General features: G+C 43.6%; 1 protein-coding gene across 3 annotated transcripts in view; it reads left to right on the forward strand.

Moving 5' to 3' along the window:
* The window catches only part of GRB2 (growth factor receptor bound protein 2), a 76349-nt gene extending 59299 nt beyond the window's left edge, over window positions 1–17050 (forward strand). For all 3 annotated transcript variants that reach the window (XM_090060280.1, XM_090060279.1, XM_090060281.1), the window contains 4 exons: window positions 1957–2054; window positions 10164–10286; window positions 12579–12747; window positions 14777–17050. In XM_090060280.1, coding sequence (XP_089916406.1) covers window positions 1957–2054; window positions 10164–10286; window positions 12579–12747; window positions 14777–14962 — 576 coding nt within the window. In that variant the 3' untranslated portion in view covers window positions 14963–17050. The remainder of the gene's footprint in view (window positions 1–1956; window positions 2055–10163; window positions 10287–12578; window positions 12748–14776) is intronic.
* Window positions 17051–17591: the final 541 nt, after the last annotated feature.

Below are 17591 nucleotides of genomic sequence, written 5' to 3' on the forward strand. Positions count from 1 at the left end.
CAACATGCCAAAGTCTGGTAGGTCTGTAATAACACTCTCATGCTGCTTTCTGAAATAAAGTAACTCCACTTCAGTAGAACTGGTGTCAAAGTACAGTTATATTTTGTTGTGTGGAGAAATGGGTCAACAATTACTTCTTCCATATGGTAGCAAGTGCTTAGGTCAGTGGTTCTCAACCTTGTTGGACTCAAGGTAGGTTTTGGAAAATGCCAACTGCTAGTTTTCACTTTTTTTTTTTGACTGCAGAAAACTGCAGGTCTTTTGTTGCAAAGAACTCGGAAAGACTCCCAAAGGTCAGAATGGCTTTGATATTATGGATTCCTGGCTGAATTTGCTGGGGCACATCCAGACGAGTGTGGATATGGGGTATGTGGCATCGCAGAGCTCTCTGCGGCGCCACGCATCGCATGTTCAGGTGTTCCCCATGCTGCTACTTCCTGGGGGCGAGGGTTGACCCCAGGAGATCCCAGGGTCAAAAAAACCCACACCCAAAAAAGTGGGGTGGCACACATGGCAGCAGCGCGCACGGCCCAAAACCAGAGCCTGGTTGGCGGGAGCCACACTCTGGCTGCCGGCCAGGCTTTATGCTGCAGGAGCACCATGGCTGCAGCTCCTGGAGGACCCCAGGTAAGGCTGCTGGGGTCACCACCATTGCTGGCCCCAGCCTCCCCTACCCCGCCCAGGGTAACCTGCCACACACCAGAGCGTGCATGGCACAAGCGTTCCCCGGGGACACACAGCCATGGCACAAGGCATGCTGCTGTTGCTCGTTCCTAGGGGGACTCACATTCCTGCTCATCTGGACATGCCCTTTTGGCTTGCATGCACAAACATGGTTCACAACAGAAGCACTGCATTATGTAGCATCTTGCAGCACCTTCGAAAGGATCTCGGGGCATACTAGAGTGCTGTGGCACTCTAGCTAGGAATACCTGGCTTAGGTGTTGCTTTTGTCTTGCCCACTGTACGAAACAATGGCCATATAGCCAAGGCATGTATGCTGAAAAATCATGCTTCCCCTGATGCTCTCTAATGTTCCAGCACTAACAGAGTTTCATCCTTTGTGACTTCTGTCTCTTGTGCTTGTTTTTAAAATAGTTATCCTCAGAAAAGTTCACCTTGAACCTCATGATCCTGTGTTTCCTTGTTTAGTATCTGGGTTCTGTTTGCACCTTTTGCCTGTGATCTGCTATGCCTGATTCCTGTGATCAGAGAGACCTGACAAGAAATGTCTTGCATTCAAAAGCTTGTCTAACTTTATCCTAACTATATCGGTGGTCCAATAAAAGATATCGCCCTACTTGCCTCTCAGGGAATTTAACAAAACACCATTGCTGTCCCTTAATAATCTGGATTTAATTTAGAGTGGTAAAAAACCCCTGAAGCTCCCAGTCTTGTCTTTTATACTTGGGTTCCCACCCATACTATCATAGGGAAATTTCTGCCAAATTCCATAATATAGTGCTTAAAACTTGTGCAAGTACAAGAGAATTGGGTGGAATCCTGTTTTTACACTGTACTCAGAAGAATTATTCAGAACTTAGTTGACTACTACTGATGGTAAGAAGCAGAGTACAGCTTGTCTTTCAGAGCTCAGCTTGCATTTGGGGTTTTGGAAAGTAAGTAAATGCGCTCTATCTAAACTCCGAACATGATCTAGAAAAGTGGTTGTGGGTAAATGTAAAACGTACATACTTTGACTTTTTCTGCTACAGTTTCTGGTGACTTAGTTCCATCTGCCTGTCTGCCATAGCTCTCAAATCTCTCGGGTACTGGAGAAGATTAGCTGGTTTAACTTGCTTAAAATCAGTTTGTGTTGACAGAATGGTCTTTGAAACTGATATAATACATGCACATTTTCTTAAGTAAAGTTTTGTCAGTTCTGACACTTCGAAGAGAACATTGAAATATTTTAGTCTTCTGAACGTTAAGGGTTTTTTCTTTTGTTATCTGCAGGTTTTGAACGAAGAATGCGATCAAAATTGGTACAAGGCAGAACTCAATGGGAAGGATGGCTTCATTCCCAAGAACTACATAGAAATGAAACCACACCCGTAAGTAGAACATCACTAATCTGCTTCCCGTCTCTGGCCTTAATATAAAAATGTGCCTTTGAAATATCAGGGAGGATTGCCGTGTACTTTTGTCAAGTACAGAATCTTGATCACCTATGAACTTCATAAAATACGAGGGAGCAAGCTGCTGCATAACTGCTAAGAGCTCTGCATTTCCTGTGGCTGGCAAAACTGCACAAGCACTATGGAAGAGGAGTTTTGGTGGAGTCTTCCTAAAAAATTGTCTGGAAGCTCGCACTGCTTTCAAATCAGGCAAGCAGGAAGAATGGCAAAACCTTAATACAGCTTTCTATGTATTTTTTTTCTGTGTATTTGAGGAGTGTAAGTCCTCTATGATAAGAAAATGTGTCAAAAATTAGATGCTTACATTTTTAGATGGTGGGAACTGGACCTTACCTCTTGTATTACTATACATGCCATTTATATGCACTGCATACATTCACGGTTACAATGCAACAGTGAGAATTTATTGAACTTTCTCACCAAAACTTGTGGCTGTTAACCTGTTTTATAGCTAGATAGATGTACAGTATTGCAACCTAAATGTAGCGGTGTAGTTGCGCTGCTTTCATTGCCAGTTTCCAGGAACCCAGTTTGGGTAGCTTCTTAGCACACTTCCTTTCTTACGGGAACAAGCATCTGAGCACAATATTGTTTCAGGGTTTTGGCTTTTAACCATTTGGTTCAGATTTTCCTCCATCTTATCTGCTCCCTAGCGTTCCTAAAATGTTAATTAGTTCTTGACAAGAAAATAGCAGTTCTGCACAGTACAGTTCTGAAGTCTTCTGGGAGACGCAACAAAACCTGTCATTGGGGTTTCCAGCAGCTGCTGCAATACTGCAGTTACTCGCAGACGCTGGCATTGGCTAGTTACCTGTAACACTTAAATAGCAGAGAAGTTGAACTTAACTACTGAGCACTGCAGGGATTTTCCCTGGACAGTACTTCCAAAATGGAGGAGCCAAAGGCTTTTGCTAACCGTACCTAGAAGGTTGGGAGGAACATTGTGTTAATGATCAATCCAGATCTATCCAGCTGGGAGGCACAGCAGAAAGACAAGCAAACAGTTTAAAATGGTTTCTGCAGTAGGTGTCCTACTCTTAATACTTATTCAGGTCAGTATTAGGAGCCCTTAATGTTCATGGGCTACTGATGGTTGTTCAGCATTGGTCATTTTCCCTTCCTTGATCATCTCTCTGAAAGGCTAGGGACAGAAGTTGCACATAAACTGGTTTGTGTCTTCAGAAACCGGTTTAAACCTGTAACAGAACCAGAAGTTCAGAGCATGTAAACCAGTTTCAAAATGGCTGAAACTGGTTTAAGATAAGTCTGATCCTACGTTAACCAGATTTAACTGATTTAGGTCAAACTGGTTGATGAAACTTCTGACCCAGACCCCTTCCTATTTCAAGTTAAATCAGTGTCTCCCAGCATCCCAGGATTCTTTGCAGCCCTGGGCTGGCCTGTGCTGTCTGCTCCAGAGAGCAGGTTTGCCTCCACCCTTTGCTCCTAGCCTGAGCAGTGACGACGTGGAGGGGGTGAGGGAGGCAGCCACTGCCAGGCTATTACCTGCTTTAAGTTGGAGCAGAGGGGGTGGGAGGTGGGGCAGGGCTTGGCGTGATGGGGGTGGGAAGGAAATAGTCTGAGAGGGACTGCCCATCAGTGTTTGCTCCCAGAAGGCAGCTGCTTTGCAGAGGCTTCCATCGAGCTCCATTCAGCCCAACTTTCTAGCACATAGTCAGCATCAGCTGTGTGTTTGCTTCTTCCTGTTGCGCCTGAGATCTCTGGGATTTGCAGTCCAGACCCACAACAGCAGGATTCTGCAGGGTTGCTCATCACCTCTTCCTGCTTTCAAGTGCCCCTGGGATTTGTAGTCCAGGATCACAGCCATCAGAACTCCTAAGGGTTGTGTTCCCTTCTGTTCAATTCACACTCACTTCAGAGAGAGGATTATTTTTGTTTTAAGTGTTTGTGAATTCAGTGCCACTGCCTCTCTTTCCCACCAACCTACCTCCTCCTCAGCCTGGCAGGTGCAGCCACCTTCTCCCCACTCCCACCCTCAGCCCAGGTAGACCCCAGCTAGCCTGAGGCTGGGTCTGGCCATGCCCCCTTCTCTTGAGCAGGGAGAGGGGAAAAGCCTGGAAGCTGGTAGGCTGGGATGTGTGCTCTGGTGCTCCCTGGCTTCTGGCTTGAGCCACTGCAGACATGTGCCTGCATTTCCCGAATGAAAAGTGAATGCCTGTTCACTTTTTCATCAGTTTGGGCTCTGCAGCTTAGTTTAACTTGCCAAGACTGAATTGATTCAGCCTTGGGGTTTTTGACTATTAGTACTTAGCCAAAGCGTTTGAAACTACTGACAGCAACCAATGGCCCATCTACACTAAAGGCTCCCGGCATTGCTAAACCAGTGTATCAACAACCCTTTGAAATTATGCAAAAGTTCTAGTGGAGTTTGCTTATCAGTAGTGCAGGTCTGTAGATATAAATAGCTTTCCAGTTTTGCACAAACAACAGTTAGCGGACAGGTGAAGAAGGGCTAGAAATTGAGATTTTTTTGTTTGGAACTAGCATTTCAAAGCATGTTGTGATAATAGTGAGTTAGCGCTTACTTCACTGTAGAGGATTTGGAAAGCAAGAGCTGTCTACAGAAATTGAGACCTGTGTTGTAGGGCTGCTTTAAATCTTCCAACCTTTAGTTTAGTCTTCAGATACTGTGTTTCGTTTTTCAAGATCATGTGATAAAAAACTTCCAACCTGCTTTGAAGTTAACAGAATAAAGCCTGTAAGAAATTTCTACTGTCAGGCCCCAAGTTGAGATCTTTTGTAGTAAAGGGTTAATCTGCAGTGCACAACAGCTGGTAAAACAGATGTAAGCAGAGAGTGGGATACTTCCGGCCAAGCCCTGCTCTGCATTTCATTGGCAAAGCTTTCTTTATTAGGTGGCTCTGTGGGGCAGTTTGTATTAGGCTCTTGAGACATAATAGATGTATGCATACTGGGCTGTTTGCATGTTTTACTGGACCATTGTTTTGCCACACAGCATCCTAAATGGAGGAAATGTAGTCGAGCTAAATGGCATTGCTGGCACAGTCCAAAAGAACTGCCAAATAGCTAATTAACCTAGCAAGAAATTAGCTTGAATGCAATGTGAACTTGATGTTTCACTAAACATCTACTTTCAGCTTTGCAGCCTCAGCTGTAATATTTGTTTTTGCAGTCCTGAGGGGACTGAGTGCAACATTTCATCTCCAACTGGTTTTATAACTTCCCAGCCCAAGAGTTTGTTGGGAACTGTTCATGCTTTTTGTCTTAAATTTTTGGTCACTTTGGGATATCTACTAGCTCGATAACTGACTTGCAGGAAAGATTTTTAGTTTATAGTAGTTATAGTAGTAGTTTTAATCTCTGGGTGCATATTCCAGAGCAGTCAAAGTCTCCTTAAAAGCAAAACAAATGTTCTTTCTAGTTCTTTATGATGCATGAAAGCCTTAAAAAAAATTGTATGTTTCTCCTGCTTGTTTCTTCATTAGAAAGTAAAGTCCTGTCTGTCCTAGGAACTCTGTGGATAACTGAAGAACTAGTAGAATTTTGACCTCATTTTTTTTTCGCCCTTTATAATTCAAACACTTGAAAGTAGATTAATAGTAGATGTTTTTGAGGGCTCCTCACACTTGGATGTCAGTTAATGGGAGCTGGAACTTGCAGTATTTTCACCTGATGTTCTCTGCTGTTGCAAGGGCCCAAGGCGCTTTTTTCTTTGCTCTTGCTGCAGTGCACAATAGCTTTTGGTCGTTGGGACAAAGGACTCAAGTTTGGTAAAAGTTGCTCTGTGACTTCGCAGCATTTAAGGTAGCATTGGCCTAAAGTTGATATTCTCATGGAGGCTTCTGGATCTAGCCCTACCTCCAAATGGCTGCTTGCGATTACAGGAGATAGGACTTAATGTGCTATTAGGTCTCTTTCCATCCTATGTTCCACTGCACACCATCAGTCTGTTATGATCTGGCAAACCAGCTATGATTATTCCTAATTCATAGAAACATGAGTAGGAAAGAACATTTTAGAAAAATCTTTCATGCTTCCGTGTAGGCATGCATTTGATTTCTATACCGTTCTTCCCAGGAAAGGTTCGGGGCAGCTTACAATAAAGACAAAACATCAGGAACAAAATAAAATATAAGCCAGATGTGCAGCAACTCCCTTCCCCCCAAAAAACAAAACAAAACAAACCCCAAAATGCATGCAAAATGATTATTCTGCAGGTCAATTTTAACATAATGAAGAAAATCAATTTGACCTGAGCAGGAATGATTTTTGTTCTGTTTAAATCACCCAAAACCACCAATGAATAGTAGGCAGGCACTTAAGGAAATAAGTTCCTAATATAAAACTTGTATTAGGCGGTATTCAGCCAAGGTAAAAAGATGATGCTTATTTTCAGGAAATAAACCATCTGCATTTGCAGTGAATTCTGTAGGAATCTCAAAAAAAAGACTGACTGAGTGGTGGGTGCAATGAATGGCAAACTAACAATGTGTTTCTATAAATAAAGTAATCGTGTTAGTGGCCTTGCTGTTGGAAATAGGATGGTAGTGAGGATTAGCATGTCCTTTCCATTTGGAAACATGTGAAACAAATTTTAAAATGCAATAAACCACAAGACATTAATAAAATGTATCTAGAGTGAAATGAGGATGTGTTTTCTAATCTGAAAGCACTCTTCATTTAATGGAACCACTTGAAGGAGAGTTAAAACTTTCTCTGTATGGTTTCAGTAGTCAAAAAGCTTTATCAAACATGCCACATACGGTTATATACCCCTGTGAGCACATCAAGGATTTGCATCACTGATGAAATGATACCATTAGTCTTGCTATGCATTATAACAGTTACTCTGAGCTGCTGGTGAAAGAGGAGCTGGGGATACCTGTTATTGCACAATCTGCTCACAGGGTAGTGAAGCCCTTCTCTACTGTTGATGGCATCTGTTCCTGGAGAGCAGAATTAGTTCTGTCACTGATGGAGATCTCATTGTTGCAGGCCCTTAAACTCTGCATCTTTACAGATTTGTGGCAGTGAGTACCATCTCAAACCAGATCACAAGGCCAGCTATAAGCATCTTAGTCATTCTCTCTGGTTCTGAAAATGGTTCTGGTTTTCCCAGCACAGTACATGACCCACATCTCAAACCATTTGTTTTGGAGTTGAATCTGGAGGTCTAGGCATGGTTCTGCCTTAGAATCCTGTAATTCCTTAGTCTGGTCAGCATTTTATATGGTAGGTTCATGACTTTGTTTTGAACCAGGTTAGTCATCTTCTGACTGAACCTAGTTGCTCTGCTCATTGCAGCCGTGTATGAATTATGCATAATTGTCCAATCTGGAACAGGAGGGAAATTGTGCTTTGGCACAAAATGCATTTTTCATTTATGCAGAAGAGGTGCAGGGCCCTAAAAAATTGTGAAAAGCTCTTGTTTTTTTCCCCAACTGATCACAGCTGTTGTGTGAAGAGCAACCATTTAAAGAAACTTGTGGTTGAAGTCTGTCTCTGTGTAATGACAGAAGGAATCTTAGTTCCCTCCAAGTTCCACTGGAATGGTAGTAGCCATTTGTATTATCTGTTAAAAATTATGGAATTGATTTTCTCACTCAAGTATAACATCTTCCAAAACTTTGCAAATCAGTACAGAGCCAGTGGATGGTTTAGAAGGTGCAGGTAATAAAGGAGCCTATATAAATAACTGCTTACTGATCACCTTCGGTCACTGGGGCGCAGTTTTTCCATAATAACCAGCCATGCACCAGCAGTTTGCTTTATAGGAGGGGATGGCGATTATTTGGGCCATGGGCCACATAGGCAATTTTGGGGAGCTTTTGCAGGCCAGTCAGCATACTTCTTCCCCCCCCACTTTGCCAACAGCTCACCAGGCCTGGAGCCTATGTGCCCTGCGTCTCCTCCCTGCCACTGCTGCTGCCACCAGCACCCAGCAGCAGCTGAACACACAGCCCACCCCATGCCTGCTCTGGACTTGCCCAGGCTGGAACAGACTAGCTGGGACCCATGCGGACAGCCCTGACCCTGGTTCTCCCCACGCCTTTTCCAAACCGGCCCATCCACGATGAGCAGTGATGGCAGCTGGGCAGAAGCTGCTGCTGGGTGCAGGGGAAAAACAGCCACCTTCCCTTGCCTCTGCCTAGCCCCTCTTGCTGTGGCTGCCTAGAGCCTACCCCTGGGCAGCCCTGCAGCTCCTCCCTACTGCCATTGCTGCCCCACTGAGCAGCCCGGAGGCTATACTGGTGGTGGGGAGCTGCAGGGCAGCCCAGGCGCAGGTTCTGGGCAGTTGCAGCAAGAAGGTCCCAGCAGCGGTAAGGAAGAGGTGCCTGCTTTTCCCTCTCACCCAGCAGCAGCTTCTGCCTGGCCACCACTGCTGCCACCACTTTCATTGTAAGCGGGCCAGTCCAGAGTGGACGCAGGGTGGCCTGGGGCCGGGGCTGTGGGCACAGATTCCAGCTGGTCTGGAACTGATCCTTTCTGGTCAGGGCAGATCCAGAGCAGGCATGAGGCAAGCCAGACCAGGGCCGGGACTGTGCGTGCGGGTTCCTACCAGTTTCCATGCGGTTGGGGACAGCAGCAGCAGCTAGAAGGAGCTACCGTCACCTGGGTTGCCTAGAAATGGAGTCCAGTCGCAGTCACCCCAGCCCCTCTGCATACCAGTTTGGCACCATGGGCCAAACGATGCCTGGGCCACGCAGGACCAAGGGACCCACCATAAGCCAGACAAAGTCCTCTGCAGACCATATTTTGCCCACCCCTGTTTTATAGTCACTGATTAAAGTTTGTGTCTGCAACCTGCGCAGGAGGGAACTCTTTTATGTCTTCTGTTACAGAAACACAGGCCTCTACCCCATGAACTGTAGAGGAAGATTTTCACTATGACTTGTTCCTTTCTTGGACTAGCCATTTAGTCTACTTTGTCATGGGCATAATTAACAATTTTGTCCTGAACCATTCTACAGGCTTTAGTTTGTTTAAGGCTACAGTGATTTTTGAGGATATAATTAAATCACATCTGTACTGAAAGGTTAAACCAAACTGGAAAGTAGACTTTAATCTACATTTCTGTAAATGTGATTTCTCTACTAGAATAGTAAAGAGAGGCTGGGAAAACAGATGAATGTACAGGCAGTCCTTGACTTGCAAAGTGTTGAGTTAAGTTTATAAATCGATACTGTGTTTCAACTTTCTGACCTTGGTTTCAACTTTACAACCCTTGATCCAATGTGATGCCATGCCAGCAAACAAGCTTGCTGTGTCGCCCGTCTCCCTGGAGAACAGCCTTCCTTGGATGGAACAAACTACCTTGGACACTTTCTTTAAGAAAGCAGACTATATTCCAGAAAAACCTGCAGCCAGGACTCCTGAGAAGACTCCAGCCAAGAACCCTTGAAGAAGTCCAGCAAAGACACCTGAAAGAAGTCCGTCCAAATCAATATGATTGCTATTTACAATATAAATACGTTAATGTAGCTTTATTACTCATCTGTAATTGATTTGAGTACAAAATTCTGGGGTATTTTTGGTGAAAATAGGGTATCGGGCCTTGGTTCAGGAACCAATCCCCGACTTACAACATTTTCTTATGAGAAAATTGGTTCTGAGTTGCAACGTTTCAACTTAAGATGCTGTTTTCAGGAACCAATTGTGTTGCAAGTCCGAGGACTGCCTGTATTCACCTTCCTCCATAGGGGTGAAGTGCTGCTCATTTCCCTTCAGTAGCTTCTCTTTTTGTTCTTACTGTAAATGCTGAGTTTTGGAGGGATTTAATTTAGAAACATGGCAAGTGATCCTAATGAGGCTAATTCAATGTCCTTTTGATGGAGTCGCAGTGGTATTTATTCACAGCATAAAGGGATTTGGACCAAAATAACAAGTCTAACACACCAAAGGTTCTGTGGAGCAGTATCAGGGTGCAGTTCAGTCCATTACTACTTCTGTTGAAATTGCTTTGTCTTTGGGTAAATGTCCAGTTATGCACCTTTCATGGGAAAGGGCCAATGTGTAATTTCTCTCTTTTTTTTTCTCCCACAGATGGTTTTTTGGGAAGATCCCTAGAGCAAAGGCTGAGGAGATGTTGGGTAAACAGAGACATGACGGTGCCTTTCTCATCAGGGAGAGTGAGAGCGCTCCTGGGGACTTCTCGCTCTCAGTCAAGTGAGTAATGCCCTGAAGCAACCAGCGTGCAAAGAGGTCATTCCATGCTCATTTGGGTTCTGTCCGATGTCTTTCACAACTGCCCCTTTGTCTTGAATGCCCAACAACTCTGTTCTTTCATTTATTAGTGATGCAGATGCATGTTAGTAAGAAAACGTATGTGCTGTGGCCTGTCGGGTGTTACATTATTGAGCTGATGTTTCACTAAAACTGAGTTGGTGGCAACAAGTTTAGTGAGTTCACACTAAACTGGGCATCTATTGGATTGGACTACCATGACAGGAGTCATAAGTGGCCATTCCTTCCTTGTTGGCACAGGCCTAAACTCCATTCTAGGAATGGATCTGGTTTTGCTGGGAGTTATTACTTAATATTGTAATTACAGTAATACCCAGAGGTGCTGTCTTAACAAAGCAGTTGTCACCGGGTGGTGGTTGACATGTGATAATTAATATAGTCCCACACCAGCTGCTTGAGCCCTGGGACAGCACTGTAAAACTATCTGACAGTTTGACTTGCCTGTGTATGGTTTATGTGCTTAAAAGATCTCCCTTCCTCCTTGCAGTTAATTTCCTCCTTTCTCTCCACCTACTGGCAGGCTCCCCTCATCCAACAGTTTTGAGCAATACCTTCTTTAGAACCTAAGCATTACATCCTGTTTATCCACCTGAGGTTGCTGGAGAGTGTTGAATTTTCCATGCCTGTATATTTGTTTTTGGGCACAATCTGATGGATTAGCAAAGATCAAGGGTTATATGAATGACCAGAAACAAAAGAAAAAGGGGGACCTTCATTCCAGAAAACTTATTTCTTTACAAACTACTACATATTTGTCTTAAATGCTGGGGTCCACTAACCCACTGCTGCCTGCCTGATGGCTCAGTGTGGCCACCTCCTGGTAATTTTCTCAGATTTGTGATTGATTTTTTTTTTCTTTCACATTTTTTTTTAACCTCTTTCAAAGCTTTCAGATTATACAGTAAATGGGTTTATTAACCTCCTCTGCAGCATCTGAAATAGAAACTTTCTCAGGCTGAGGAAAGAATCGAAGCATTAAGCATACATATTTGATGCTTGCTTTTTGGAATAGTAGTGTACTAGCTGGTAATGATGAACTGTGCTAATACCAAATAGCCATTAGTTTGTCTTTCCAATGTTTGGGATTATGGAGGCAAAACATTGTAACGCTGTCTCCAGGTACCACCCTGCAGTAGCCCATTCATGTCTCCACTTCCATTAGAACAAAATGGCTGCAAAAAGGAACAGTTTTTATTGAAGGCGAAAACTAGTTGGCCTCTTCACACGTTGAATAAAGTGCTTAAAATGGGGCAAAAGTTGCAGTTGTGTAGGGGCAATAGCACCATAACTGTGTATTTCCAAATTTCACTGAATTGCATAGACATTTTTTTTTGGACAGATCTTACCGGAGTGCTCGCCTCGTGATATTTGAATTGCGGATTTTGAATCTTTATGCTCCAAAGGGAGAGGAGGCATAAAGCACCATGGTGTGTCAGGGTATCAGTTTTAGCTCCACCTTAACAAAGATTTTTTGTGAGTTTCCATCCAGAATGCAGTGGCAGAATGGCTTTGTAACCCAGTAGTTGGGACATCAAACCGATTGAGACAGTATTAGTAGTTGCTCTGCTTTTAGTCGGGGGTAATTCAGCTAGAAACAGGCACCTCCAGAAAACACACTGTAGCTCTTGAGTTATCACTTCAAAAGAAATTAGCTACTCGCCACAGACCATTAAAGTGCCCTGGTGCACCACATGGGGTCCTGGCCTACACCCTCTCCCAAACACCCCACCTGCTCTTCCCAAATACACACATGTGCTAAGGGATGCCCACTCACATCCCAGCTCTCTTGCCGTATGGAATGGCAGCATAGGAAAGTTGAAATTTAGTATTAAAGTTCATTTGTACTGAGCACCATATCTTTGGAATATATGATCAAATTACCCCGTATTTTGAATGTAAATGTCTAAAATTCCAAGAGGCTTGATGAGCTTGTTTTTCTTTCAAAACGTACCTTGGACACTGAACCGATCTACAGTACATTTTTACCTGGACAGTGTATCTTCCTAGTTGCTTCCCCCCCAACTTTTAGCTTTATAGGCGGTAGTGGGTTACTCTGTATACTCTTCAGTATAAGGATCTTGCAGTCGTTAACAAAGAAACTATCCTCCTTATGCTAAGAAGTATCTTTCTATGTTTCTTTTTTTCATTTCTGTCCCCCTAGGAAGGGAAATGCAATGTGATCATGTATGCTCATTCTTTTTTCTCCCCCTCCAGGTTTGGAAATGATGTGCAGCATTTCAAGGTGCTTAGAGATGGGGCTGGCAAGTATTTCCTCTGGGTGGTGAAGTTCAATTCTCTGAACGAGCTGGTAGACTATCACAGATCCACCTCTGTCTCCAGAAATCAGCAGATATTCCTCAGAGACATTGAGCAGGTGCCACAGGTAAGGTGGAAGGATAGGAGCATTGCCCTCAACCTAAATGGGGAGCTGTCAGGAGCCTAGAGTAGAAAGGGCTCCTGGGCCTTTCAACTTGTTCTACAGAGAGAAAAAGATTAGTTACTTCATTATATGGTTCTGACCCTTGGATCCTGCAGACAGTCCCTGTAAAGAGAAATAGATTCTGTTCCTGTGCCCCTCTTTTTCTGGAAGAGCTTTCTATCACTGGTAAGCACCCGTGTGTCCCTATGACTTCCTGATATCATGGTCCGTTTTTAAGGTTGACCCTGGATGATCTCTGTCTAAGGCTTTCTGGTAAGCTCCATGAATAAAACATGGCTTTAATCATGTCTTTAACCAGTGGGCCCCAACATCCAGCTTGGGGGCAGCATGCTGCCCACAAGATCCTTTAATATTGTTCACAGCCAAAGGAAAATCCGAAGTCCAAAACTGAAGTTGACAAGGAAACTGTAATGTTGCCCACAGCACTGCCTGTTGGTCATTGAAAGTTGGGGACCCCTGAAATAGGCCTTTCCTTCTCCACATGTTTCAAGGAGATTTCTTTACTGTTTTTCCTATATTTTTAGGCAGAATTGGGTTCTCACTTGTACACTGCCTCCCTTTCTTCTCAAGGCATGTAGCTGAGGGACTGGATGGTTAAGAATAATGGTATATGAAGTTTCTCTGGGATGCTGGTTTGAATCCATCCCATGTTGTTAGTGATTGAAAGTTACTGCTTAATGGCTCTTGGGTGAGCTGTATGCTACAGTATTTGAAAAGCAAACTGAAATAATCAGATCAGGTCATTATGTGGCATTTTTGCCTTAGCAGAAAGATAATCTTGCTGTTAGATATGGTTTCTTCAGCCATGACGACATAGAAGGTGGTGGGAGCTTATGCTACACTACTTATTTGCCTCTGCTATACTTACCAATGGATAACAGGACACCAGTTTTTCAGGGCTGCCAGACAAGTGCTAAATTAGCAGAGAAATTTAAAAGAAATACAACTGAAAATTTAACCTTCCTGGTGTCTTAATTTTAACTGTAGAATGTGCTTTTAGTTTCCACAAATACAGTAGGTAAAACTGTCCAGCTGAATTTTTTCATATTCTGTCCAACAGAACCTCACAGTGAATTGAACTACAGTTAGAGAACATCAAAGAAATATTTTAAAACCTCAGTAAGGTCCTAGTGCATCCCTCTTTAGGGGAAACCGTAGCTTCATGGTGACGGCTGGGCTTATCAATATTGATCAGCTTTGCAAACTCTGAGGACATCTTTACATGTGCTCCATGGTGGGGGTGGGGTGCTTTAGTTAGAGTGACTCTCAGGAGGCACCCTAATTAAAGCGCCAGCAGTGTCCTCGTGTATTCAGTGTCCCACAATTCAAAACGGCAGAGGGGGCACTTTAACTAAAGCTTGTTTGACAGGCTTTAATTAAAGTGCTTCTGCTGCCATTTAAAGTGTTGGGACACTGAATACATGTAACGCCGAGACAGCTGGAGTGTGCTAATTAGCCAAGGGTGCTAGTTAGCATGCTCTGGCAGACTTGATTAATCGAGTCTGCTCTGATGCATGCTAATTAGCGCATGTCAGAGCAGGCATCCGGCCTTCATATATGTGCCCTGAGATGCAAACTGAGGGAGAAGAGAGGCGAAGCTTTGGGATGCAAAGGAGAAGAACCAAAGTCACACTGATGCAGAAGTGAAAGTGTCTGTATTGGGACTCCAGTAGCCCTTAAAGTATGGCCACCTGATAAATATATGAACCCAGTGGGACTTTTAGAATAAAGACACCCAAGATCTTTCTTATAGCTGTTTTAATCTGCTCTGTTTGACCATTTTCAAAGTCTATATTCTAAATTCACCAACTGAAGATGGTGATGATGCGCAGAGAACTGAAACAGCCCAGCTGTTTGCTGGCAGACCCTGAACTCTGATGCAGGGCTGAGACCTAGTCTGTAATGCTGAGGTAGCCAGGGAACTTGTGCTTTTTTTTTACCCTCACCTTTGTTTTCTTTTTTTTCCATGCAGCAACCTACATATGTTCAGGCCCTTTTCGATTTCGACCCCCAGGAGGAAGGCGAGCTGGGCTTCCGCCGGGGAGACTTTATCCAGGTCCTTGACAACTCTGATCCCAACTGGTGGAAGGGAGCATGCCACGGACAGACAGGCATGTTTCCGCGCAACTACGTGACCCCAGTGAACCGGAACATCTAGAGATAAATATTAGAGATTATTTAAAGAAATCGGAGAAACAGTAAATACACATACAGAATCTAACTGCAGCCGGTGATCTAGTGTCACAAGGCGGTAAAGCTGAGTCACCTAGTACCATGAGGTGATCCTCCTTCACTCGGTATGGAACTTTGGGGGTGGGAGGGAGAGCAACTTACACGCCAAAACTTATCTTTAAATTAAAAAAAAAATTAACAGATTTTTCTCAGCTGCTCCTGGGTTTACCCCCTTTTCACTCTTCCTTTTCCCCTATCCTCTGTCCATCAGTGCATGAAGTTTTAATGCCATGTAAAGTCCTAGCCATGCTGATAAAGGAAAAGGGAGAAACTCTGCTGGTATTTTCTCTCTGCACACAGTCTTCATTTGACCTGGAGGGAGAAGAGAGAAGAGCCAAATCCACTGTCCTGCCTTGTAAAAAAACAAAACAAAACAAAAAACACAACAACAAAAAATCAGCCAGTCTCTGCTTTTTTGCCTTCAACGGTCAGCTCCTTCAGTCTGGGGAAGACTAAGTGTTTTCGTTCCCGCCCCCCCCCCCCCTTTAGACCCTCTTCCCTCTGAAGCTCAGCAGCTTCAGACTGGAGGAGACGAGGTTTCTTTTAAAGTTGCGGAGCTGCTTTTGAGAAACTTCAAACTACAACCGAAGTCTGTTCTCTCATGTGGTGACAGCTTTTTGGGTTTTTTTCTTAAAGGTGTATTATCGAGCACATTCTGTAACTGTTTTCCATAGTGCCTTTTCCCTTATTTTCTTTCCTTAAGTTAAAAGGACAGTCCAGAGCTTTTCAGAGAAGTTTTTTTTGTTCCTGCTTCTGTGTAAATAATTATTTTTAGGGGGAAGGGAGTGAAGGGGTGGGTAGTCTATATCAATGAATATAAAAACATCCACAGACAAGGATGGAGCTTTAATTTTAATGTCTTACCGTGTGACTTTCCTTATTCCAAGGGAAAATACAAGGCAGACAGTGTTGTAGGAAGCAGCCTAGGCTGCTCAGGGTGGGGAGTTGCAGCCAAGAGCCTCAGGAGATGGGGGAGGCACTCGTTCCATTATGGTTGATGGGAATGAGCAAAAAATATTTTGGGGCGGAGATGAGAGAAGTAGCACCAGATTACTATTATGGAAGAGACTAGTCCTGAGAGATCCTATGAAATGTACATTCCTTTCGACAGGAAGCTTTACAATGCAAAGAAACCTCAAGAACTAGCGCTTGAAAACACTTTTAAGCTTTTAGTGAATGTTCATACGTGAATCACGTAATCAGTCTGGCTCCTTTTTGGGCTAGGTAGGAAATATTTGCAGTCATGTCTTGCTCTTGAAAGAGGAAGTTTGCACTGCTGCTCTCCTGTTTCTCTCTACCCCTTCTTCCTCATGCCAGTGTTAAACTGTTTTAAGAAGCCAGTTCTGTCGTCTTCACTCCCATTTCACAGCAGGCTGTGCGGTGACAGTGTCCCCTCTTCTCCACCATGATGGCATTTTGTTAAGGCCATTTGCTCCTCTGCCAGAGCAGTTTGATTTGGACAAAAAAGAGAGGAATCAAACTCTGGAGCTTTTTGTGCCAATCTTCAGTTACGCTGTTCCTTTTTGGTGGCCATGCGACTGAACCCCTTTACCCCAACAACGAACCCAAAAACTGCAACGGAGATCTCCCACCTTGCTCAAGTGGAGAAGTTCCTTTGTTGGCGGGTGCCTTTTTGTACTAAGTGTTACAAACATTTTCTTCCTGAGATGGACTCTGCCTTACACTTTAATTCTCCAGCAGATGAAAGAGAGAACTACCCTGTAGAGTATTAATTTCTCCCCACTCCTTGCTAGCTGTCATTCACTTTTTCCTCCTTTCTAAAGTGATTGGAAAAGGAATCTATGGCATTCTACACCTGGACCATTTGATTGTTTCCTTATTTTGGAATTGGTGTATATCATGCAGCCTTGCAGACATATGTCTTGTGTGTGTATATATATTAAAAAAGAATCAATGTTTAAATAAAAGGCCTATGTACTTTAATCCTTTAACTCTGCAGCAGCATTTGGTAGATAGTAATTAACTGTGAATAATAAATATACAGTGAATTCTTCACTTGAGCATCTGTCTGTTATTTCTGTTTAAATAAGTGCTACATCAGCTGGTCAAACTACTTTATAAAGTGCTGACTCAGTGGAGGAGACGGATTTATCTCAGTAGCCAAACTGGCTTGAAACGCCTGGAGTCCCAGGAAACAAGGGCAAGTCCCAGGAAAAATTGACTGAATCTTTTTCCTTCTTTCAAGCATGAGAAATAGAGAAGCATGATTTGGTGTGCACAGCCCTCCAGATTAAGAGAAAAGATCCTGTCTGCTGCTTGTTGGCACTGAAAATCAAATGTCAACCGTTTGAAGAGTTGGATGGTGCTTAAATGGTTTTCAGTGCATCCTACACCACATCCTTTTTTTTCTCAAAAATTTCCCTCAACTTTCCCAGGTAAGCTTGAACTAGTGAAGAGTTATGGAAGATGTATAGGATATGCCAAAGCTTCTGATGATCCCACCATAGTTCTGTCCCACTGAAGCACAGTGGGGAGAGAGGGTGAAAACTGACATCTGTGTTGCATAAAAACAGCAGCCTTATTTCTAATAAATT

This window comes from Crocodylus siamensis, chromosome 8 (assembly GCF_052110815.1).
Source record: "Crocodylus siamensis isolate JL-2025a chromosome 8, ASM5211081v1, whole genome shotgun sequence".
Lineage (NCBI taxonomy): Eukaryota > Metazoa > Chordata > Crocodylia > Crocodylidae > Crocodylus > Crocodylus siamensis.